General features: G+C 49.2%; 1 protein-coding gene across 1 annotated transcript in view; it reads right to left on the reverse strand.

Annotated features, from left to right (window-relative positions):
* The window catches only part of HSD3B1 (hydroxy-delta-5-steroid dehydrogenase, 3 beta- and steroid delta-isomerase 1), a 37,247-nt gene extending 10,710 nt beyond the window's left edge, over positions 1-26,537 (reverse strand). The window contains exons 1-2 of the mRNA XM_069202991.1: positions 25,762-26,537; positions 13,107-13,271 (exon numbers count right to left, since the gene is read on the reverse strand). Coding sequence (XP_069059092.1) covers positions 13,107-13,271; positions 25,762-25,921 — 325 coding nt within the window. The 5' untranslated portion in view covers positions 25,922-26,537. The remainder of the gene's footprint in view (positions 1-13,106; positions 13,272-25,761) is intronic.
* Between the last annotated feature and the right edge of the window lie 508 nt (positions 26,538-27,045).

A 27,045-nucleotide genomic window follows, 5' to 3' on the forward strand; every position in this document is an offset into this window, starting at 1 on the left:
TGCTGGTGGAGATGCTCCCTATTCTTTCACCCCCAGGGTCACTGAAGCCGAATACTCATCTGGGAGCCAATGGCACGAAGCGAGTACCAGATTGATCAGGTTAAAGCGGCTACTGTCAGACCCAAGGTGGGCCGCAGCGTGGAGGACCGCCTTCGGCAGAGCCAGATGGTTTTCAGCTGCAACAGTGAGTATGGAGTCTAGAGAACCAAGGATTGAGCTACTGTCTTGAAAACATGTTCTGAGATAAGTCTCAACTGGCAGAGTACACCTTTGGGCACTTTGATGACACGAGTCTGCAAAGAATAAATAGTTAAAGGGATTGGTGCACTTGATAATGCCTTGTGAGAAGTAAAGAGCAAGGGGTCTACCCAGATAAAAGAGGATTAAAAGAGTATCATTGAGAGACGAGAAGAAATTCAATCATGAGATGGCTGATCTTCAGATGATGGCGACTCGTCCAGCCTTGGATGACAGAGGCTAGCAGAAAAGTCTCATTAGGAGAAGAGATCTTCAGACACAGTTGTGTGATTTCCGCATGCTGGGAAGGGTTACTCCGACAGCGTGGAGGAGAGGACCAACTGGTTTACCGTATAGGTGTAGGAGGATATGAGCTAAAAGACAGCCTTGAGGGACTCCTTGGAGGAGACAGACCAGTGTAGACAGTGGGTTGCATAATTTAATCTGCTGTCCCAGATGCGGAAATATGAAGTAAAGTATTTGAGAAAAGTGTAATCCCCATTTGATCTTGTAGAACACCCAGGAGAACTTTGTGTGATGGGTGAAAAGGCTGCTGACATGGGAAGACCTCCAACAGGCAGGAGTGGCCATTGTCTAGGCAAACATAAGACATTGTCAATATTTGAAGCCTATATGGTCATGGCTAATAACCGAAGAATCAGGAGATAAGAGAATTCCAAAGATGGTTTGTGAGAAATTCTTAATTTGGGATTTAGTTAGAAGTGAAAGGGAAAAATCCAAGGAGGTGATGGTATCAGTACTCAGTGTTGGGCTCAATCACGGACCTGGAGCTGTGCAGGAGATATCTGAGTTTGAAGTTAGCACTTGCTGAAGGGGAAAGAGAGTAGAGAAATTGTAACTAAGGGCCAGATGTAGCAAAGGGTTTTACCCATTCTGTGTCTATGGGGAAATGTGTTCGTACATATGGCCCTAAATTCCTACATTTCATGTCTGCCAGAGGTCACTCACGTAGTACAATAACAGGTCTGTGACCCATGAGGCTGGGGATCGAAGAGCTAACAAGAGGTTCCGGTGACCCTCAGTCAGCGAAGTTGTTTGAGAGGCTTTGAGGTTCTCCAGGAGGGAAGAGAGAGACGTATCTGGGAGAAGAGTTAGTAGCTTCACATGAAGGATCATTGCAGTCATAAAGGAGACCTCCTGGATCCTCTGGAGAGGGTGAAGTGTGACCAGAAAGGGTGGGGGAAAGGTTCAGGGAGTGAATAGCACAGGCTCTCTCCATGTGATGAGTGAATATTTGAAATCTCTGTCTTGAGGAGCTCTTCTGCACATAGAAGGTCAGTTTCAGCATAGGTTGCATCCAGTCTACCAGCTAACTCACAGATGCCAGAGTCAGAGGAACACAAAGAGAGGGATATGTAAATGCTGATAATCAGAGTTTATAGGTTTAGTAATATTATCTTGATAGATAAGAAGTGTGAAAGTAAAACTATTGACGATCAAGTCTTGCCAACACTTGCAGACCTCACTACCTCTATGGTCAACTTTAGGCAGCGCCTAGTTCTGAATCCTCTGTAACTACTGACCAGGGTGAGCTGACTGCCTGGGTACAACCTCGCTCTATCACCGGTCACCTTTTGGGCAGCCAACGTCCTATTAACCGCAATCCACTTATATTGATTTTGATCTGCAATCATTCCCTCTGCTCTGGATCATCCTTCGTTGATTGAATCTCTATCCTTATTTCTGATTTCTTAATTGTGGTATTATTTTATGACTGAATATCACCATTTTAGCTAAATTGACTTGAGATGTTTAAATAGTATTTGTTCTGAACTCTAATGCTGTTTAGTTTTTGCAGGAGTTGGGCAGCAGCTCTTGTTCTTTATACCAAACTAGCAGGAGAGTAGGAAGCTTGCCTGGTGTGTGGTGAGCACCTCTGGTGTCATCACCTTATACCAGATCTAGGGATCCCCTCTTAATGAAGTGTAGGCAGTGCCTAGAAGCTAGGCTCTCTAGGGGTAGCTGTGGATGAGCAGCCAACGCTTAGCCAGGAAGGAGACATGCAAAGCTCATGCATTACCAATGTAGTAACACAGCATTTACACACATGAAAGAAACACTCAGTGTTGCAAAAATAAGGTACTTTATTATGGTAACACAAATCTAGTATACTAATAGACAGTGCCCCAAAATGGAGGTAAGTAAACACACTAATTATTTAAAAGAATAGTAATCAGTAAGGAGCATAAAGACATCAAGCATTGACAGAAGAATTAGAAAACAGTGTAGGCCCTGGGGGAGGGCCAAACCGTATACTAGAAAAGTGGAATGCAAGATACAGTCCACCACCCAAGGATATGGAATCATTAAAGAGGAGCTGGAGGAACTAGGAACCCCAAGAGGTGAGTACCAGAGTGACCACCCAGCGACCAGGAGAGCAGAGGTAAGTACCTGGTTTTCCTTAAACCAACAGGAGGACTTAGGAAAAGGATTGTGCAAGACCGAGACCAGACTGGAAGAACCCAACAGTGGATTCTGGCAGAAGAGGACCTCCAGAGGAAGGGGACCAAGTCCAGTTTGTGGTGGAGTGTCTGGTTGTGGCAGGAGCCACTACCCACCCTTCTAAGGATGCAGGACCAGGTCCACGGGGGACGAGGAAGACCAGCTGTGCAGCACAGAAGCTGAAGAGGAGTCCCTGAAGTGATGCAGATGGTGTCCCATGTTGCCTGACGGGTTGCAGTGGATCAGTGGTGCAAGAAGACCACTAACAAGCCTTGGTAAATGCAGAAGAAGAAAAAGAAGGGTTGCAAGGCTGAAGAAGTCCAGCAAGGCCCACAGGACTCAACCCAAGAAGGGGAGTCCGGGGGGACCCTGAGCAGTTGGGATAGTCATGAAAAGAGGATGCATCCCCCACAGGCAACCCACTGGCAGCAGGCACAGCAAGTCACAGTGAGGCCCACTCAGCACACCTGAAGAGGAGTCCCACATCGCTGGAGCAGCAGAGAGGATGCTGTGCTTGGCAGGAAGAAGTGCTGGGTGCCAGGGCTACAGGAAGCCTGAAGATCCCCTTGGAGCAGGAGTAAACAAGCCTTGGTAGCTGAAAGAATCGTGGTGCACTAGGGGACTGTCCTGCAAGGAGAAGCAAAGGCTTACTATCCCCCAACTTGGGCAGCTGACAGGAGGACCACCACCTATGATGCAGGATCCATGCAGTTCCGGAGGAGAGCAGATCCACGCAGCCAGTCGTCATTGCAGTTGGTGCCTGCAGATACAGGGAAATGACTCCTTCACTCTAAGGGAGATTGTTTCTTACTTCTTAGTGCAAGCTGAGTCTTGTTGACCTCAGAGGATGCACAGCCAGGGAAATGATGCAGTTGCTTGAAGGAACTGGAGAAACAATGTAACAAAGCGGAGTCATCACTGAAGTTGCAGATTGTTGGTTCCTGAAGAGTCCAGTTGCGGTTTCAGTGGCCAGAAGATGAAGTAAACGATGCAGATGAGTCCTGCTGGAATCCTGCACGTCGAATCGGTGGACCCACCCAAGAGGGAGATCCTAAATAGCCCAGGAAGGGGGCTTGGTCACCTGCAACATGACCACCTATCAGGAGGGGGCTGTGACATCACCTGCCTGACCTGGCCACTCAGATGCTCCCAGGGGCCTATGCCCATCTTGGATTCAAGATGGCAGAATCAAGTGGCCACCTGAAGGAGCTTTGGGCACCACCCCTGGGGTGGTGATGGCCAGGGGAGTGTTCACTCCCCTTTCCTTTGTCCAGTTTCACGCCAGAACCGAGACCAGGGGTCCCTGGGCTGAGGCAAAATGATTTATGCAAAGAGGGAACCAAATGTGCCCTTCAAAGCATACCAGTGGCTTGGGGAGGCTACACCTCCCCAGCCTTGTAACATCTTTTTCCAAGGGAGAGGGTGTTACCTCCCTCTCCCAGTGGAAATCCTTTGTTCTGCCTTCCTCTACCTGAGGTGGGCAAGCAGCAGGAGGGCAGAAACCTGTCTGAGGGGTGGGAGCAGCATGGGCTGCCCGGAAAACACCAGAAGACTGGTAGGAGCAATGCTGGGGGGTCCTCTAAGAAGTCCCCAGAGTGCGTGGAATCATACACCCAATACTGGCAACAGTATTGGGGGATGATTCCAACATGTTTGATACCAAACATGCCCAGGTTCCGAGTTACCATTATGTAGCTGGACACAGGTAGTGACCTATGTCCAGAACACGGGTAAAATGGCTTCCCCACACTTACGAAGTTCAGTCTAATGGAGCTGGAGTTCGAAGGGGCACCTCTGCTCATGCAGGGTGCCCTCACACACAGGGACCTGCCCACTGGGCTAGCAGGGCCTTCCATAAGGGTGACCTACAGTGACCTGCTGCAGTGACCTGTAGTGAAAGGGTACATGCATCTTTTCATGCAGGCTACAATGGCAGGCCTGCAGACACATTTTGCATGGGCTCCAAGGTTGGCATAATACAAGCTACAGCCCATGGGGAACCCCTGTTGCCCCAATGCCCTGGGTACCTAAGTACCACATACTAGGGACTTATATGGGGACACCAGTATGAAAATTGTGGGGTGTGCGAAGTCCTAGGCAACTAAGTTTAGAGGGAGAGAGCACAATCACTGGGGTCCTGGCTAGCAGGATCCCAGTGAAAACAGTCAAAGCATACTGGCAGCAGGCAAAAAGTGGGGGTAACCATGCCAGAACGAGGGTACTTTCCTACAAGGGGTATGCTTGCTATTCCTCACAGAAACCTGTTTACTTAATAGGACGATGTTGTTTTGATATGTGAAGGCATGCTGTTATGGTGTATTATGCTATCATCCAATGCTTTTACTCCGTTATATTACGCTATGCTGCTATACTCTGCTATGCTATCATATAAGGGTATAGTAGCCTGTGTGATGGTGTCCTCATTTATGGTACATTGTCAGACCTGTTGTGATGTTACATCAATCCATACTGTGCTGTTCTGTTAAGCTAGGCTTTGCTATGTGTGTTGTGTTGTTCTTCTTCTTATGCTGCTGAGTTATGTTATGTTGTTATGTTCTGCCAGGCACATTGGGGGTCATTCTAAGTCTGGCGGGCGGCGGAGGCCGCCCGCCAGACTTCCCCCCTCCAAAATACCGCTCCGCGGTCGCAAGACCGCTGAGGGTATTTTGGCTTTTGCACTGGGCTGGCGGGCGACCGCCAAAAGGCCGCCCGCCAGCCCAGTGCAAAAACCCTTCCCACGAGGACGCCGGCTCAGAATTGAGCCGGCGGAGTGGGAAGGTGCGACGGGTGCAGTTGCACCCGTTGCGAATTTCACTGTCTGCAATGCAGATAGTGAAATTCAAAGTGGGGCCCGCTTACGGGGGCCCCTGCAGTGCCCATCCCAGGGGCCCCACGACACCCCATACCGCCATCCTGTTCCTGGCGGGCGAACCGCCAGGAACAGGATGGCGGTATGGGGTGTCTGAATCCCCATGGCGGCGCAGCGAGCTGCGCCGCCATGGAGGATTCAGAAGGGCAGCGGAGACCGCCGGTTTTCCTCTTCTGACCGCGGCTGAACCGCTGCGGTCAGAATGCCCTGCGGGGCACCGCCAGCCTGTTGGCGGTGCTCCCGCCGACCCTGGCCCCGGCGGTCTAGTACCGCCGGGGTCAGAATCACCCCCATTGTGTGGATGATGCTACCTTAGCCAATGGGAAGAGAAGACACAGGAGAAGGACAAGATCACACTGTGTGCCAAAGTAGAGACCTGAAATGTTTTGGATTGGGGAACAGCACAGCCCATTTTATAGAATGTACTGATGCTTTAGCGTGTCGCGGGAATAACGTCATGAAGTGTAAGTTCCAACATCATGATGGACATTGGAGGGTTCAAATACATGCAATGGAGTATTCGAAGACCGCCTTTGGGGTATTCGAAGGGCTGTGTCTGAGTACTCCGAGCAGCATTGGAGTATTCAGTGGTCTGCATTACTGTATTCAAACACCTGCAGTGGAGTATTCAAAGACATACATTGGGGTACTCAAAGACTGCGTCGGAGTATTCAGAGCAGTATGCAATGTTCTGCATTACTGTATTCACACACCACCACTGGAGTATTTGAAGTCCTACATTCGGGTTTTTGAAGGGCTGTTTTGGAGTATTCAGAGCAGTATTGGAATATTCATTGGTCTGCATTAGAGTAATCAAAGGCCTGCAGTTGAGTATTCAAAGACATACATTGGGGTACTCAAAGACTGTGTCAGAGTATTCAGAGCAGTATTCAATGTTCTGCATTACTGTATTCACAGACCTGCACTGGAGTATCTCAAGTCCTACATTCGGGCTTTCTAAGGGCTGCGTTGGAGTATTCAGAGCAGTATTGGAGCATTCAGTGGTCTGCATTAGAGTAAACAAGCACCTGCACTGGAGTATTTGAAGACCTACATTGGGGTTTTCAAATGGCTGCGTCGGAGTATTCAGGCCAGAATTGGAATATTCAGTGGTCTGCATTACTCTATTCAAACACCTGCACTGGAGTACTCGAAGATACATTGCGGTATTTGAAGGGCTGCATCAGAGTATTCAGAGCAGTATTGCAGTATTCAGTGGTCTACATTTCTGTATTCAAATACCTGCATTGGAGTATTCAAAGGGCTGTGTAGGAGTATTCAGAGTAGAATTGGAGTATTCGGTGGTCTGCATGAGTGTATTCAAAGACCAGCACAGGAGTGTTTGAAGACTTGTGTGGGAATATTCAAAGACCTGACCTGCAGCACTGCAAGGCCTGTCTTAGAGTATTCGATGATGTGCACTGGAATATTCATAGATATGCATTGGAATACAGAAAGTTATACACTGCAGTCTTCAAAGACCTGATTTGGAATATTTAAATACCTACACTGGAATATTCAAATTCCTGCATTAGAATATTCAAAGATTCTTTTAGTACTGAAAGCCCTGCATTGGAGTATTCAAAGAACTTCATTGGATTAACCCATTGAACTGCATAGGATTTCTTGAAGATATGCACTGGAGTATTCATAGGCCTGCACTGGAGTATTTAAACAATTGCATTGTAGTATTCCTAGGTACACTTGGTGTAGTGTATTGAAAGACCTGCATTTTTTTTGCGTTATTGTTGATTGGTCCTTGTATAGTGCAGAATGAACCAGTGCATTTCAGTAGCCTGGGGTATGACTCCCAAAAGCCTGCAGTGGAGTATTCAGAGACTTGCTTTGGAATACTCAAAGACTTTCCATAGAGTATTTAGAGACCTGAATTAGAGCAGAACAAGACATGCATTGGATAGAATTGTACTGAATTATTATTATTATTGTTGAATGAAACATGTGTAGCACCTAAGCTGCTATTAGCATGGCACCTGAGCACTTTGTAATAGTTGGGGGTATGATCATTAATGAACTGTATTTGTGTATTTAAAGTCTTACATTGAAATAGTGAATGGCCTAAATGGAAGTATATAAAGACTTGCATTGAAGTACTCATTGGCCTGCACTGGGGTATTCAAAGATATAACTTGCCATATTCAAAGATCTTCTTTGGATTATTCAAAGGCCACCGCTGAAGGATTCAGAGCCCTGCACTGGAGTACTTGAAGACTTGAACTGGAGTATTTAAAAGTCTGTACTGGAGTGTTCAAAGGTGTGCATTTGAGTATGGAAATACTTGTGTTAAATATTCATAGACGTGCATTGTAGTATCCAAAGACCTGCTTTGCAGTATTCAGAGATATGCACTGGATTATCTGGAGATCTGTTTAGCACTTATAAAGACACTCTTCTGAACATTTAAAGAACAGTCATCAAACACTTGTGCTGGGGTGTGCAAAGACCTGAATCTGATCTTCATTGGAGAATTCAAAGTCTTGAATTAGAGTATGCAAAAGAACTGCTCTGGAGTATTCAACGGCCTGCAGTGGAATCTGCAAAGAAATGCATCGAAGTATTCAGGGATTTGTAAAGCAGTCTTCAAAGACCGTCACTGGAGTACTCAAAGACCAGTAGTGCGTAATTCAGACCTACAACGAACTATACAGAGGCTTGCCTTGATGTATTCAGAGATCTGCAGTGGAGTATTGAAATGGCCTGATTTGGAGCATTTAAAGATCTACATTGGAATATCCAGAATGTTGTATAGGAGCATTTAAATACTTGCATTGGAGTATTGGAAGACTTGCATTAGAGATCTTCACTGGAGTAAATACCTGCATTGGAGCAGTCAAAGACCTGCATGGGAGTCATATTAAACAACAAATGCACATCAGTGTTTTAACCTGAATACTTGAGGTTCTATGTGATGGGAGACCAAGGTGGATAGGAGTACACGGCCCCTCTGCAGTGAAATTCTGCATTACAAAGAGATCAGGTGTTTTGATCAATTGATGACCATGGAAGGATTCTCAACTGTAAATATAATTTACACATGCATGGAATTTAGGCTCTGGGCATTAGACTTCCAGAAGAGGAGGTGAAGGGAAGTGATAACAAAGAATGCAAAACTTATCAAACTGAATATTAAGAATTGAAGCAGAAACTACAAAGAAAAATACGAAAATGAAGAAAATGCTGTCCAACCACTGGCCTAACAAAGGCCGCTGCAGCCCCCACTGTGAAGGAGGCCCCAGAGCTCCAAGGGGCCCCCTCAACAAAGTACACTGTTCATGCCAGGCTATGTTTGATTTGTTCTGCATTCCGTCCATCATCTCTTGTTTTTGCATTTGTAGCCCCAAGTGGGAAGGGTATGCCCAGACGTTGGTCCAGTGTTTACTATGCCACCATGATTCAAGCTAGCCTGGCTGATGAAGGGTGATATCCTGAAACCGGTCCCAGGATGCTTTTTTCTGGTCCAGTTCGGGTGGACTGTTCCCATGGGGAACAGGGTCAAGGCTGATTTGCATATGGCTGGGTCCTAACTGGAATGGCATGGCAGGCAAAAAAACTGATGGATTAAACCCAGATCTGTGACTGGGGGTGAATGTTTGATTTGTTCTGCATTTCGTCCATCATCTGTTGTTTCTGCATTTATCACCCCAAGTGGGAAGGGTATGCCTAGACATGGGTCCTGTGCTTGCTATGCCACCAGATTCAAACTAGCCTGGCTGATGAAGGGCATATCAGCCAAAAAAGGATGAATTAAACCCAGATCTGTGACTGGAGGTGAATGTTTGATTTGTTCGGCATTCCGTGCATCATCTGTTATTTTTGTACTTTTAGAAAGTAGGCATTTTCTTGCTTAAACCATTCTGAGGCTGATAAGGACGCAAACCCCAACCAGCGTGATTTTCTGATACCTTGTGTCCGGATTTTCCACGCATTGTCCCTGGGCATCCAAGTCAACGCAACACTGTGGATCCAAGGTGCCCTGCCCGGAAATCAACACATCACTCTCTTGCGAGGGAGAAAGTCAACACATCGCCAACCCGACCAGATAAGGAAACGACACACAGCCTCACTTGTGAGTATGGAATAGACGCATTGCAACTCTTTTCCGACGCACACTCGTCCATGTGGCTTTATTTTTCACGCTAACCAGGTACTTTGTGTAACAACAACATTCTCACTGCTTTATAAGGATTAAGGGGATCATTACGACCCTGGCGATCGACGATAATGTGGCGGTAAGTACCGCCAGCAGGCTGGCGGTATTTACCACCACATTATGACATTGGCTGGTTGACTGAAGCCAGCCTGCCAATGTACCACTCCAACCACTACGGCGGTAACAGCCGCCAGGCTGGAGATATCCATCTCCAGCCAGGCGGCCGCCATTGTGCCACCTGCAGGATTATAACCCTGCATACCGCCATGGTTTTCATGGCGTTCATAACACCACGAAAACCATGGCGGTAGGCTATATCACTGAAAGGGAATTCCTTCCCTGTCACTGAAAGGGGTCTCCCCCCTACCTCTCCTGTTACCCCCTACTCCCCCTACATCTCCAAACTCCTCCAACATCCACACCCCCATTCACAAAAACACGCATACACACACTCATTCACACATACATACACGCATGCTTACATTCAATCACAGACACATCCGCACACACTTCCAAACACACACGCAGACACGCATTCACATTTTACAACATACACTCACTCACATGTCCGTACATGCACACACGCATTCAACACTCAACAAACACCCGCATTCATGCACACACATACATTCACACCCCCCCAAACACACACACAACACCCACACTTCCCTCCCCTGTCGGAGACCCGACTTACCTGGATCCAGAGGGTCCTACAGCAGAACACTGCCAGGCCGTATTATTTGTCATAATACGCCTGCCGGTGGTCTACTGGCGTGGCGCTGCTGGTGGCAGCAGCGCCACCTTACCGCCATCCGCCAGTATGGCCACAGCCGGATTTCCACCATTCTTGTGGCAGAAATCCAGCAGTTGTCATTTTATGGCAGATGGCTGGTAGCCGCGACGATGGACTTTTGGCGGCCGCTGCGGTAGGTGGTTTTTACCGCCGTTCCTGAAATGAGGGCCTAAGACTCTTATTCTTTTGAAAATTCATGTCTTGACTTGTATATGTTGGATTTTTGTCATTTTGGTCCTGTTTGATTTAAATAAATACTACCTATTTTTCTAAACTGGTGTGGTGTCCATTTGGTAGTGTTTTACGGTATTACTATGTGTGTTGGTACAAATACTTTACACATTACTACTGAAGTTAAACCTGTCTGCGTGTGCCAAGCTACCAAGGAGGTGAGTGGGGGTTAACTGAGGGTGACTCTCCTTTTCCCTGACTAGAGTGAGGGCCCTTGCTTGGACAGGAGGTAACCTGACTGTGAATCAAAAACAACAAGCATTGGCAAAAGTTTTAGAAAACAGTGCAGGCCCTAGGGGAGGGTCAAACCATATACTAGACAAGTGGAATGTGAGATACAGTCCCCCACCCAAGGATGTGAAATCATTAAAGGGGAGCTTTATACATAATCAAAATCCTAAAAGTATTAGCAGCACAACATTAACTTCAGTCTTAACATCCAACCTAACCATATAACCCTAACACACACCCTAACCCTGTCAACAGTCTTAATCCAAACCCTGTCTGACTGGCCCAACCTTGCTTAGTACTTCTGAGATCGGGTGCATTCAGGACTCAGCGAGTCACGGAACTCCGCCTCCAGGCAATTCCACAGAGGTTTTTTTTTTAACTCCGCGGAAATCCAAAGAGTCACACTCTCTGAACTCCACCCAGGCATACCAGTACTCGCAACAGTCCTAATCCAAACCCGAAAAGTGTCAGAAGCACAAACTATCTCCAGTCTTAACATCCAACCCAACGATAACTCTAGCAGTTAACCTAGCACTCACAACAGTCCTAATCCAAACCCTAAAACTATCAGAAGCACAACACTAACTCTAGTCTTAACACTCAGCCTAACCATAACTAGCAGTTAACCTAACACTCACTACAGCCCTAATCCAAACCCGAAAAGTGTCAGAAGCACAACATTATCTCCAGTCTTAACATTCAACCTAACCATAACTCTAGCAGTTAACCTAGCACTCAAAACAGTCCTAATCCAAACCCTAAATCTATCAAATTCACAACACTAACTCTAGTCTTAACATCCAACCTAACCATAACTAGCAGTTAACCTAACACTCACTACAGCCCTAATCCAAACTCGAAAAGTGTCAGAAGCACATTATCTCCAGTCTTAACATCCAACCTAACAATAACTCTGGCAGTTAACCTAGCACTCACAACAGTCCTAATCCAAACCCTAAATCTATCAAATTCACAACACTAACTCTAGTCTTAACATCCAACTTGACCATAACTAGCAGTTAACCTAACACTCACTACAGCCCTAATCCAAACTCGAAAAGTGTCAGAAGCACGTTATCTCCAGTCTTAACATCCAACCTAACAATAACTCTGGCAGTTAACCTAGCACTCACAACAGTCCTAATCCAAACCCTAAATCTATCAAATTGACAACACTAACTCTAGTCTTAACATCCAACCTAACCATAACTAGCAGCTAACCTAACACTCACTACAGCCCTAATCCAAACCCGAAAAGTGTCAGAAGCACAACATTATCTCCCATTTTAACATCCAACCTAACAATAACTCTAGCAGTTAACCTAGCACTCACAACAGACCTAATCCAAATCTTAAAACTATCAGAAGCACAAACTGACACCAGTCTTAACATCCAACCTAACCATAACTCTAGCAGTTAACCTAACAATCACAACGGTCCTAATCCAAACCCTAAATCTATCTGAAGCACAACACTATCTCCAGTCTTAACATCCAACCTAACCATAACTATAGCAGTTCACCTAGCACTCACAACAACCCTAATTCAAAAACTTTAAGTAACAGAAACACAACACTATCCCCAGTGTTATCAAACCTACCCATAACTTTAGCAGTTAATTTAACACTCACAACAGTCCTAATCCAAACCCTACAAGTATCAGAGGCACAACACTATCCCCAGTGTTAACATCCAACCTAACCAAAACTCTAGCAGTTCACCTAACACTCACAACAGTCCTAATCCAAACCATAAATAAAGCAGAATCACTTGTGTAAACTTAAGTTTAACCTTCGTGTAACCCTAATAATTCTAACAACCTAACCCTAACCTTCTAGTGCTGAAGTCATTAATAACAGGAAAATATGTTCCAGAGTTCCTTTGTTATCACTTAAAATGAGAATTCTTTGTTTTTAATGTCATGCTTCTTACTTTGGTCACAATAGATTCTTTATTGTCAGGGACAAGGGCCTTCCTGGTGAACTCATGGCTAACATGATGGTGCACCTGTGTCCTGGAACTCTGACCCCTGGTGCTGACTCAGTTCTCAGCACCGGGGGTCATGAGACTGCATGGAGTGCCCTCCAACCCTACCAGACTCTTAGGCACCTACCTTTCACGTTGACTCCCATGACCTTCTCCGCAGGGAACTTCCCCAGCGTGTCAATGATGGCTGCCGTGTGGATGACCAGCGACAGGCCCTGGCTGGCCCTAAGCAGCAGCATGGCGTCCTGGATGTCCCCCTTCATCAGCTGCAGCTTCGTCTTTCCCTGGTAATCTATAGAAACAGAAGAAGAACACCAGAGTAAGTGTGGAGTCTTTAAAAACGTAAGATGAGCATACCCTAGTGTTGCCTCACTGATGAGACGCATGCATGGACAGCCCCTGGTGTGCCTCACTGATGAGACGCATGCACGGGTAGCCCCAGGTGTGCCTCACTCAGGAGGAGCATACATGGACAGCCCCAGGTGTGCCTCACTGATGAGACGCATGCATGGACAGCCCCACGTGTGCCTCACTCAGGAGGCGCATGCATGGACAACCCCAGGTGTACCTCACTCAGGAGGTGCATTCGGAGACAACCCTAGGAGTGCCTCACTGATGAGGTGCATGCATAGACAACCCCAGGTGTGCCTCAATGAGGAGGTGCATGAAGAGACAACCCCAGGTGTGCCTCACTGATGAGACGCATGCATGGACAACCCCAGGTGTGCCTCATTGATGAGACGCATGCATGGACAGCCCCAGGTGTGCCTCACTGATGAGGGGCATGCATGGACAACCCCAGGTGTGCCTTACTGAGAAGGTGCATGCATGGACAATCCTAGGTGTGCCTCACTGATGAGACGCATGCATGGATAGTCCCAGGTGTGCTTCAGTCAGGAGGCGCATGCATGGACACCCCAGGTGTGCCTCACTGATGAGACGCGTGCAGAGACAACCCTAGGTGTGTCTCACTGAGAAGGGGCATGCATGGGCAACCCCAGGTGTCCCTCACTCAGGAGGGTGATGCATGGACAATCCCAGGTGTGCCTCACTCAGGAGGGGCATGAATGGACAAACCCCAGGTGTGCCTCACTCAGGAGGCGCATGCATGGACAAACCCAGGTGTGCCTGACTGCGGAGACACATGCAGAGAGAACCCTAAGTGTGTCTCACTGAGAAGGGGCATGCATGGACAGCCCCAGGTGTGCCTCACGGATGAGATGCATGCATGGACAGCCCCAGGTGTGCCTCACTGATGAGACGCATGCATGGACAGCCCCAGGTGTGCCTTACTGATGAGACGCATGCATAGACAACCCCAGGTGTGCCTCACTGAGGTGGTGCCTGCATAGACAACCCCAGGTGTGCCTCAATGAGGAGGTGCATGAAGAGACAACCCCCGGTGTGCCTCACTCAGGAGGCGCATAGTAAAGACAACCTAAGATGTGCCTCAATGAAGAGGTGAATGCATGGACAACCCCAGGTGTTCCTCACTCAGGAGGTGCATGCAGAGACAACCTAAGCTGTGCCTCACTGAGGAGGCACATGCATAGACAACCCCAGGTATACCTCACTGAGGAGGCGCATGCCTAGACAACCCTAGGTAAACCTCACTGAGGAGGCGCATGCCTAGACAAATCCGGGTGTACCTCAATGATGAGGCGCATGCCTAGACAAACCCAGGTGTACCTCACTGAGGAGCAGCATGAAGAGACAACCCCAGGTGTGCCTCACTAAGAAGGCGCATGCAGAGACAACCCCAGGTGTGCCTCAATGAGGAGGCGCATGAAGAGACAGCCACAGGTGTGCCTCACTGAGGAGGCACACACATAGACAACCCCAGGTGTGTCTTATTGGTAAGGCGCGTGCTTAGACAACACCAGGTGTGCCTCACTGAGGAGAAGCACATGAAGACAACACCAGGTGTTCCTCACTGAGAAGGTGAATGCATAGACAACCCCAGTTGTGCCTCACTCAGGAGGGGCATGCATGGACAAACCCAGGTGTGTCTCACTGAGAAGGTGCATGCATAGACAACCCCAGGTGTGCCTCACTCAGGAGGGGCTTGCATGCCCATCCCCAGGTGGGCTGACTAAGTAGGTGCATGCATAGACAACCCCAGGTGTGCCTCACTGAGGAGGTGCCTGCTTAGACAACCCCAGGTTTGCCTCACTAATTAGGTGCATGCATAGACAACCCCTGGTGTGCCTCACTGAGGAGGTGCATGCATAGACAACACCAGGTGTGCCTCACTGAGGAGGTGCATTCCTAGACAACCCCAGGTGTGCCGCACTGAGGAGGTGCATGCATAGACAACACCAGGTGTGCCTCACTGAGGAAGTGCATTCCTAGACACCCCCAGGTGTGCCTCACTCAGGAGGTGCATGCATAGACAACACCAGGTGTGCCTCACTGAGGAAGTGCATTCCTAGACAACCCCAGGTGTGCCTCACTGAGGAGGAGCATGCAGAGACAAGCAATGTGCATGAACGAGGGCAGCACAGGCTGTGTCATGTTATGTTGACAGATAACACAGATAGCACAACACAGCTTAGCAAATAGCACAACATATTACGACAGCTTGACTAAGCCTAGCACATCAAATGACACACCACAGTACAGTCATTATCTACACCATACCACAGCCACACAAGGACAACATATGATATAACAGTCTCCAAGGGTCAGGCAGATAGCACAGCACGCGCCCCAGGTGCAGGAAATACATAGTGATGTCCTGCAGCACACACCTCCTTACAGGTAATACCCGACAAAGAGTACTGTCTGCATCAGACACATCCCAGTCAGCTACAAGCTAGTACAAACATTACTAAACACTACTCTGGAGAGAGAGATCTTCGCTAACCAGACTTAGGCCCTCATTATGACATTGGCGGTAAAATCCACCTACCGCCGCGGTGATGGCCGCCAAAATACCACCACCGCGGCTACCATCCGTCTGCCAGATTATGACCACAGCCGGACTTCTGCCACAAGAAGGGTAAAAATCTTGCCGTGGCCATACTGGCTGATGGTGGTAAGGTGACACGGCTACAACCAGCACTGCCGCGCCAGTAGACCGCCGCCAGCCGTATCATGGCATATGATACAGCCTGGCGGTGTTCTGCTGGCGGGCACTGCTGGTGGTAGCAGCGCCCCGTCCCGTTCCCTGACAGAAGACCAGCTGGAGGAAGATAAGTGGAGGGGGTGGGGGGTGTTGTGTGTGTGGGGTTGTGTGGATGAATGTGTGAGTGTGTGCGTGAATGCGTCTGTGTGTGTAGGGTTGTTCGCGTGGGTGTATGCATGTGTGAGAATGCGTGTATGAATGGTAATGTGAGTGCGTGTCTGCATGTCAGTGTGAATGTGTGTACGGATGTGTGCAAGCAGGACTGGGTATATGCATGCATGAATGCGTGTATGCAAGTGTGAGTGAGTGGGTGTATGCGTGGTGCGTGTCTGCGGGTGTGTGCGTTTATGAGGGGATTGGAAGGGGTGAGCATGGAGGGAGGGAGGGTGGGGAGTGTCTGGGGAGTGTATGAGGGGGTAAGTGAGCCTCCTACCAGTGTCAGGGAAGCAATTCCCTGTCAGTGGTAGGGCCTACCCCCATGATTTTCGTGGTGTTGCTAACCCCACGAAAACCATAGCGGTAGGCTGGCTTATAATACCCATGGCGGTACTATAGCGGCCGCCAGGCTGGCGATTGATATCTTCGGCCCAGCGGATGCTATCACCATGGCGGTAGGGATGGTAAATTGGTGGGTTAGTTGCAGCCAATGTCATAATGTGGCAGTATGTACCGCCAGCCTGTTGGCAGTACTGCCGCCACCTTTACACCTACCGCCGGTGTCATATTGACCCCCTCAGTGACTCCAGACATCCTACTCATCCATCAACAAGGACAAACATTACCTGAAGAGTGAGATCTTCACTAGCATGATTCAGTGGCTCCAGACACATCCTTCTCATCTATCAACAAGTACAAATGCTACTAGGCCATGCTCCGGAGAGAGAGATCTTTAGTAACCAGATTCAGCGCCTCCAGACATCCTAGTCACCCATGAACAAGTATCAGCATTGCTAAACAATACTCCAGAGAGAAAGATCACCCTAACCAGACTCAGGGGCTCATTCACAAGCCCCTGGCACTGCCATAGAATCATTTTTTTTTACGCTATGACTGTGCAAAACATTACCCCACCCGCGCTGTATTTACAAACTAGCGAAATGCCACCATTGTGCCAGTTTGCAAACCCTTACTCCACATTATACCTGCGCCAGGTATAATGTATGCAAGAGAGGAATTCCCCCACAGGGAGGCCCAAATAAATGGCGCAGTGAAATCTACAAGATTTCATTGTGCCGTTCTAGCGTCAATTTTTTGTGCCTGACCAGGGCAGGCATCAGACTGATGCTAGGCTCTTTTCAGTGCTGTGCTGGACTTGCATCCACATTATTGACGCTAGTCCAGCAAAGCGCCACGACTGCACCAAACATGTTGATGCAGTTGTGCTAACAACCGCTATGGTGCGCTGTGCGCTAAATACAGCGCTACTGTGTTGCCATTAGGGGGCGCAGCGTGATGCGAGGAAACTGCCACATGGGAGCCAATGCGCCTGTTCCTTGTAAATGAGGCCCTCAGTGTCTCCCTCCAGTGTAGTACTACTGTGCTTTGTACCTTGAAGAAATTAACTACACAAATTCTCCAGTCATAGGAAAGCACTGTATGACATCACCTACCAAATATTACAACACTACACAGACTTCCTACAAGTAGAACAAAATAGAAAATTCTACAGAATAGCACAACACATCATGACACAGAAGAGCATGCAAAACATATGACAATCTAACACAAGGCAGCAGAGCATGACAGGAGTGGAATACTTCACACAACATATATAAATAACCACGAGGTGTGTCACACCAGAGCCAAGCGTGACATAACATTAGTGGTGTACCTGGCGACACCACCGGACCCCAGCAGTGCGCCGTAGACACAGTAGGAGCAGGCCCACTGGAATCACGCGATCGAGGGACTGCACTGATTTTGGCATAACTATAGATTTGCCATATTTGCCACGTCAATTATCTGCCGCATAATATGCAGATTTTCACAGAAAAAAAATTGTTTCTAGGCTAACCGGTTAAATAGTTACTAAAAGTGCGACAACACTAGGTGCCGCGCAGTGAAAGACCTCTCGCAGAGCTGGACTGGTCACCTGTCTGGTGCTCATTGCTACATTTGGGAGTCAAACTGGTTCTAATGAAGTGCAACCACTGACCAAAGAGTGTTACCAAGTTTAAAAACTATGAAAAAATGAACTAATACTAAAAAAACTGTGCAGTTTCTTGGTGCATAAAATTCTGCTGCATAATTTGGCCCTCTCCTGCCGCATAATTCAAATTGCCCCTGAATATAACACACAGAGATGGAACACCACCTAGTGCACTATCACATGGATGCCAACAGCACTTGCCCTCAAGAACCTAAACAAACAAACATCCACACAACTACCAGCACCATAGCAAGTATCAGCTCCCCCCACCAGTGCATGTATCAGCTCCTCCACAAGTGCATGTATCAGTTCTTCCCACCAGTGCATGTATCAGCTCCTCCCACCAGTGCATGTATCAGCTCCTCCCACCAGTGCATGTATCAGCTCCTCCACCAGTGCATGTATCAGTTCTTCCCACCAGTGCATGTATCAGCTCCTCCACCAGTGCATGTATCAGTTCATCTCCAGTGCATGATTAGCTCCCCCACCAGTGAATATATCAGCCTCTCCCACCTGTGCATGTATCAGCTCCTCCACTAATCCATGTATTGAGTGACCGTCCCACCAGTGCACGTATCAGCTCCTCCCACCAGTGCATGTATCAGCTCCTCCCACCAATGCATGTATCAGATCCTCCCACCAGTACACGTATCAGCTCCTCCCACCAGTGCACGTATCAGCTCCTCCCACCAGTGCACGTATCATCTCCTCCCACCAGTGCATGTATCAGCTCCTTCCACCAGTGCATGTATCAGTTCATCTCCAGTGCATGATTAGCTCCCCCACCAGTGCATATATCAGCCTCTCCCACCAGTGCATGTATCAGCTCCTTCCACCAGTGCACGTATCAGTTCTTCCCACCAGTGCATGTATCAGCTCCTCCCCCAGTGCATGTATCAGTTCATCTCCAGTGCATGATTAGCTCCCCCACCAGTGAATATATCAGCCTCTCCCACCTGTGCATGTATCAGCTCCTCCACTAATCCATGTATCGAGTGACCGTCCCACCAGTGCATGTATCAGCTCCTCTCCCACCAGTGCATGTTTCAGCTCCTCCCACCAGTACATGTATTAGGTCCTCCCACCAGTGCATGTATCAGCTCCTCTTCTGTGCATGTATCAGTTCCACCCACCAATGCATGTATCAGCTCCTCCCACCAGTGCATGTATCAACCCATCTCCAGTGCATATATCAGCTCATCTCCAGTACATGTATAAGCTCCTCCAACCAGTGCATGTATCAACTTCTCCCCTAGTGCATGTATCAGCCCCTCCCACCTGTGCATGTATGAGTTCTCCCACAGTGCATGTATCAGCTTCTCCACTAGTGCATGTATCAGCTCCTCTCACCAGTGCATTTATCATCTGCTTCCACCAGTGCACATATCAGTTCCTCCCCCAGTGCATGCATCAGCTCCTCTCCCAATACATGTATCAGCTCCTCCCCCAGTGCATGCATCAGCTCCTCCCCCAATGCATGTATCAGCTCCTCCGCCAGTGAGTGCATTGGCTGCTCCCACCATTACATGTATCAGCTCCTCCCACCAGTACATGTATGAGCTCCTCCCACCATTGGATGTACCGGCTCATCTTCCCACCAGTGCAAAATGCATGTTTTTCCTTATATAGACCAAGAAGATTCAAAAAGGGCAACAAAATAATCAACAATAAGAAGCTTTTTTCCTTGGAATATGGTGCGCGAGGGGCGGCACCCCCTGGTGATGCTGGGATTGACGAGGGAGCTCCTGGGAAGAGGGTTTAGGATTTATTACTCCAAGAAGGACTTTGTACTATGTCACTGCACTCTACCCCACTCCACTGTACGCCACTCTACCCCACTCCACTCTACGCCACTCTATGCCACTCTACCCCACTCCACTCTACGCCACTCCACTCTACGCCACTCTACCCCACTCCACTCTACGCCACTCTTCTCTACACTGCACTACTCAACGCCACTTCAATCTACGCCATTCCATTCTACACCACTCCACTCTGTGCCTCTCCCTCTGCTCCACTCTACACCACTGCACTCTACGCCACTGTACGTTGTTCTACTCAACGCCACATCATTCAATGCCACTCCATTCTATGCCACTCCACGATTCTCTAAGGCACTCTACACCACTCCACTGCACTCCACTCCATGTCACTCTACTTTAGTCTATGCCACTCCACTGCACAGAATGCCGCACTGTGGCACTCTGTCACACTCCACTCCATGCCACCCTGTGCCATTCCGTCTATCCTTTGCCACTCCACTCTGGGCCACTGTCCTCCTCTCCACTCACTCTATGCCACTCTACTCTACTCTATGCCACTCCACTGCACAGAATGCCGCACTGTGGCACTCTGTCACACTCCACTCTATGTCACCCTGTGCCACTCTACTCTATTCTATGCCACTCTACTCTATTCCATTCTACTCTACACCACTCCATTCTTTCACACTGCACTGTACTCTGCACTACTCTACACCACTCTACTCTACATCAATATACTCTACACCGCTCCTCTCTATAACAATCTGATTTACACAGCTCTATGCCACTCTACTGTACACCACTCTATGGCACTCCTTTCCATGCCACTCCACTCTACGCCACTCCACTGTGTGCCACTCTACGCCAACCCACTCTATGCCACTCCATGGTGCTCTACGCCACTCCACTCTGTGTCACTATGCTCCACACACTTTACTCTATGCCACTCTACTGTACACCACTCTATGGCACTCCTTTCCATGCCACTCCACTCTACGCCACTCCACTGTGTGCCACTCTACGCCAACCCACTCTATGCCACTCCATGGTGCTCTACGCCACTCCACTCTGTGTCACTATGCTCCACACACTTTCCTCTATGCCACTCTATACCCCTCCACTCTATATCACTCCATGTGACTCTACTCTACGCCACTCCATTCCATGCTACGTCACTCTATGCCATTCTAATCTATGCCATTCTACGCCACTCCTCTCTGTGTGACTCAACACCACTCTACCCTACGTCACTCTGTCACTTTACACCACTTTAGTGTATGTCACTCTAGTCTATGCCAGTCTATTCAATTCCATTCGGTGCCAGTCCTCTCTATGCCACTCTACTGTACACCCCCAGTCTATGCTACTCTATCCTACACCACTCTACTCTATGCCACCCTACTGAAGGCCACTCCTTTCTACTCCACATCACTCTAGCCTCTATGTCACTCCACTCTGCTGCGTTTAACTCTACTCCTCCGAACTCCACTCTACTCCACGTCGCTCCACCCTACACAACTCTACTCCCCACCTCTCTGCACCACTCTTCTCTATGCCACTCTACTGTACACCCCCAGTCTATGCTACTCTATCCTACACCACTCTACACTACTCTATGCCACCCTACTGAAGGCCACTCCTTTCTACTCCACTCTACGTCACTCTAGCCCCTATGTCACTCCACTCTGCCGCGTTTAACTCTACTCCTTCGAACACCACTCTACTCCACGTCGCTCCACCCTACACAACTCTACTCCCCACCTCTCTGCACCACTCTTCTCTATGCCACTCTACTGTACACCCCCAGTCTATGCTACTCTATCCTACACCACTCTACACTACTCTATGCCACCCTACTGAAGGCCACTCCTTTCTACTCCACTCTACGTCACTCTAGCCCCTATGTCACTCCACTCTGCCGCGTTTAACTCTACTCCTTCGAACTCCACTCTACTCCACGTCACTCCACCCTACACCACTCTCCTCCCCACCTCTCTGCGCCACTCTTCTCTATCCCCACCACTAACTTTTATTTAAGCTGAATAGCACCCGCGCAGCTGTACAACATGGCTAAAGGACATCAGCAAAGACAACAGCTCTCACATAGGCGTGACCTATTGGCATTGCCAATGCTTGCTTTCCACTTCTTCATGGGAGATCCACCACACTCGGTGAACTTGTTAGGTAATGGGCAGGTGTGCCTGCACTGGTGTAGATGGTGCTGCTGGAAGGAGAAAGCAGTGGAGTCCAGTCAGGGAGGGGGTGATGGGGGCACATTTCCTCAAGGCCTTGAATTTTAGGCCTGGCACGTTTGCTGTCCCATCAGCTTTGTGAGACCAACAGAACAAGAGCTTTGAGAAGCACTACTGAGAAAGAGGCTTTGGCTCCGCCCACACGCTGATCCTCCCCCCTACAAGACTGATTGGACAGGAGTTGTGGGATCACTCCTGACAACCACATTCTATTCCATAGTTCATCGGGAAGCCCCACTGCAGCTCTCACAATGTAACTCAGTCCTCACAGAAACAATGCATGCCTACTACACTGTTAACGCTACATCTCTCACAGTGACCTCAGTCCTCACAGAAACACTCCATTCCTACTACACCAGTAACCCTTCAGCTCTCATAGTGACCTCACAGAAACACTCCATTCATACTACACCAGTGACCTGCCCTGCAGCTCTCACAGTGACAGCAGTCCTCACAGAAACACTCCATTCATACTACACCAGTGACCCTTCAGCTCTCACAATGACCTCAGTCCTCACAGAAGCACGCCATTCCTACTACACCAGTGACCTGCCCTGCAGCTCTCACAGTGACCTCAGTCCTCACAGAAACACGCCATTCCTACTACACCAGTGACCCTTCAGCTCTCATAGTGACCTCACTCCTCACAGAAACACTCCATTCATACTACACCAGTGACCCTGAAGCTCTCACAGTGACAGCAGTCCTCACAGAAACACTCCATTCATACTACACCAGTGACCCTTCAGCTCTCACAGTGACCTCAGTCCTCACAGAAACACTCTATTCCTACTACACCAGTGACCCTGCATCACTCACAGTGACCTCACTCCTCACAGAAACACTCCCTTCATACTACACCAGTGACCCTTCAGCTCTCACAGTGACCGGAGTCCTCACAGAAACACTCCATTCTTACTATGCCAGTGACCCTGCAGCTCTCACAGTGAACTCAGTCCTCACAGAAAAACTCCATTCCTACTACACCAGTGACCCTTCAGCTCTCACAGTGACCTCAGTCCTCACAGAAACACTCCATTCTTACTATGCCAGTGACCCTTCAGCTCTCACAGTGACCTCAGTCCTCACAGAAACACTCTATTATTACTACACCAGTGACCCTGCAGCTCTCACAGTGAACTCAGTCCTCACAGATACACTCCATTCCTACTACCACAGTGACCCTGCAGCTGTCACCGTGTCCTCAGTCCTCACAGAAACACTCCATTCTTACTACACCAGTGACCCCTCAGCTCTCACAGTGACCTCAGTCCTCACAGAAACACTCCATTCATACTACCCCAGTGACCCTGAAGCTCTCAACGTGCACCTCAGTCCTCACAGAAACACTCCATTCCTACTACATAGGGACCCTGCAGCTCTCACAGTGACCGCAGTCCTCACAGAAACACTCCATTCATACTACACCAGTGACCCTTCAGCTCTCACAGTGACAGCAGTCCTCACAGAAACACTCTATTCCTACTACACCAGTGACCCTTCAGCTCTCACAGTGACCTCACTCCTCACAGAAACACTCCATTCATACTACAGCAGTGACCCTTCAGCTCTCACAGTGACCGCAGTCCTCACAGAAACACTCTATTCTTACTACACCAGTGACCCTGCAGCTCTCACAGTGAACTCAGTCCTCACAGAAAAACTCCATTCCTACTACACCAGTGACCCTTCAGCTCTCACAGTGACCTCAGTCCTCACAGAAACACTCCATTCTTACTATGCCAGTGACCCTTCAGCTCTCACAGTGACCTCAGTCCTCACAGAAACACTCTATTATTACTACACCAGTGACCCTGCAGCTCTCACAGTGAACTCAGTCCTCACAGATACACTCCATTCCTACTACCACAGTGACCCTGCAGCTGTCACCGTGTCCTCAGTCCTCACAGAAACACTCCATTCTTACTACACCAGTGACCCTTCAGCTCTCACAGTGACCTCAGTCCTCACAGAAACACTCCATTCATACTACCCCAGTGACCCTGAAGCTCTCAACGTGCACCTCAGTCCTCACAGAAACACTCCATTCCTACTACATAGGGACCCTGCAGCTCTCACAGTGACCGCAGTCCTCACAGAAACACTCCATTCATACTACACCAGTGACCCTTCAGCTCTCACAGTGACAGCAGTCCTCACAGAAACACTCTATTCCTACTACACCAGTGACCCTTCAGCTCTCACAGTGACCTCACTCCTCACAGAAACACTCCATTCATACTACAGCAGTGACCCTTCAGCTCTCACAGTGACCGCAGTCCTCACAGAAACACTCTATTCTTACTACACCAGTGACCCTGCAGCTCTCACAGTGAACTCAGTCCTCACAGAAAAACTCCATTCCTACTACACCAGTGACCCTTCAGCTCTCACAGTGACCTCAGTCCTCACAGAAACACTCCATTCTTACTATGCCAGTGACCCTTCAGCTCTCACAGTGACCTCAGTCCTCACAGAAACACTCTATTATTACTACACCAGTGACCCTGCAGCTCTCACAGTGAACTCAGTCCTCACAGAAACACTCCATTCCTACTACACAAGTGACCCTTCAGCTCTCACAGTGACCTCAGTCCTCACAGAAACACTCCATTCTTACTACGCCAGTAACCCTTCAGCTCTCACAGTGACCTCAGTCCTCACAGAAACACTCTTTTCCTTCTACCCCAGTGACCCTGCAGCTCTCACAATGTAACTCAGTCCTCACAGAAACACTCCATTCCTACTACACCAGTGACCCTTCAGCTCTCATAGTAACCTTAGTCCTCACAGAAACATTCCATTCCTACTACCCCAGTGACCCTGCAGCACTCACTGTGCACCGCAGTCCTCACAGAAACACTCCATTCCTACTACACCAGTGACCCTTCAGCTCTCACAGTGACCTCAGTCCTCACAGAAACACCCCATTCTTAGTACGCCAGTGACCCTTCAGCTCTCACAGTGACCTCAGTCCTCACAGAAACACTCCATTCCTACTACACCAGTGACCCCGCAGCTCTCACAGGGACCTCAATCCTCACATACACACTATTCCTAGCACACAAGGGACCCTCGGTCAGTGAGGGCCCCCACGCAGAATGTGAAGAGGGGCCCCTGAGTCGCCCACATCTTACATTAGGGCCCTCTGACAGGTTTGTGAGAAGGGCCTACGGCGCTGGGGCCCAAAGCGCCGGTGAGGCTGCAGGGGCCTGTGTTATGCCCTTGCCCTCAATCATTCCTTGAATGATCATCTTCCCTTCAAGCGCTTGCCGTGAGAACTGTCCCCGGGCTGCAGAGCGCGCCTCGATAACCCGAAACACCTCATTTCAACCAAGCGCTGCAATAGAACCCCCACTGCCGCTGGCATACCGCTGCAGATGACGGGAAGCGCCTAGGAGTCATGCCGTATGCACAAAGCGCTACACTAAACAATTGCAGACACAGAGAAGCACATTTGGCCTATGAGGGACAGGTGAAAGGTCACTTACTGTCACAGACCCTCAGCAGGGTCGGGCTGAAGGCCAGGTCCATCATGCGGAGCTCGGCCAGGCCCTCCTCTTCCTCCAGCAGCATCTGCACTATCTTCTGCCCCAGGAAGCCCCCGGCCCCGGTCACCAGGCACCTCACCCCGGCGAGGGACGCTGGCATGACGGCTCCTGAGGGCACGGCCTTTGCACCCACACCCAGGGGGCTTTCTGTCGCGGCTCCTGTCGCGAGGCTCGACTGCTGCTCTCGGTATCTGTCGTGAGGTTCGACTGTAGGTATCGTGATCTGTCGCGAGGCTCGACTGCTGCTATCGTGATCTGTCGCGAGGCTCGACTGCTGCTATCGTGATCTGTCGTGATGCTCGACTGCTGCTGTAGGCATCTGTCGGGAGGCGTGTCAACTGCTGTTGGTGCGCCTAGTAATTTCTCTAAGGCTCTGGCGATCTATCCTGTTTCTTTTATACTATCGGTATCTGTCGTGAGTTTATTTGATGCTGTTGGCGCTGTCGGCATCTATCGTAAGTTCCTCTGGCTCTGTCGGGATCTGTCGCTAGTGACTCCCTCTGTCGGTCCCTCAGCTGCTCGGGCACTCAAGGACAGCGAGCACCCGCACTTTTTAATCCCACTCCCAGCACTGGTGTACCTCTGATGGACCAGGGCTCCCGAGGAGAGGCTTCAAGGCGCTGACACTCCTCTGATTTCCTTAGGACGGGGTCTTTGGCGAACCAGGCGCTAGAGTTGGTAGAAGCGCGCAGTCAGGTGTAAGTTCATACTTGGAGTAGTGGGTCAGGCCAGAGGTGCAGTATATATGTCCTGTGTCCGGCCCCTCCTATATCACGGATGCTCCCTCCCTCCCACAGCCCCCAGGGCCACCCTTGTCTCTTCCACCCCTGGCAGCGGGTGTCCTGCCACGCCCGACGCCTCCTCCAAGAAGGCGTGAGTTCCAGTCCAGGGCCGCATCGAGGTCCGCCGGTCTACAGGCGCTATCACTCTCTGTCAAGTCAAGGACAGCGCTTTGTAGTCATGGTCACTGTCGAGGCGCTATTACTCTTTGTTGGGATGCCTTCTGCCAGCTCATAGGAGGCGCTATGGATTGATGAGCTGTTTTTAGGCGCTATCATTCTCTGGTCAGGCCAAGGACAGCGCTTTGTAGTGATGGTCACTGTCGAGGCGCTATTACTCTTTGTTGGGATGCCTTCTGCCAGCTCATAGGAGGCGCTATGGATTGATGAGCTGTTTTTAGGCGGTATCACTCTCTGTCCGGTCAAGAACAGCGCTTTGTTAGTG

This window comes from Pleurodeles waltl, chromosome 8 (genome assembly GCF_031143425.1).
Source record: "Pleurodeles waltl isolate 20211129_DDA chromosome 8, aPleWal1.hap1.20221129, whole genome shotgun sequence".
Classification (NCBI taxonomy): domain Eukaryota; kingdom Metazoa; phylum Chordata; class Amphibia; order Caudata; family Salamandridae; genus Pleurodeles; species Pleurodeles waltl.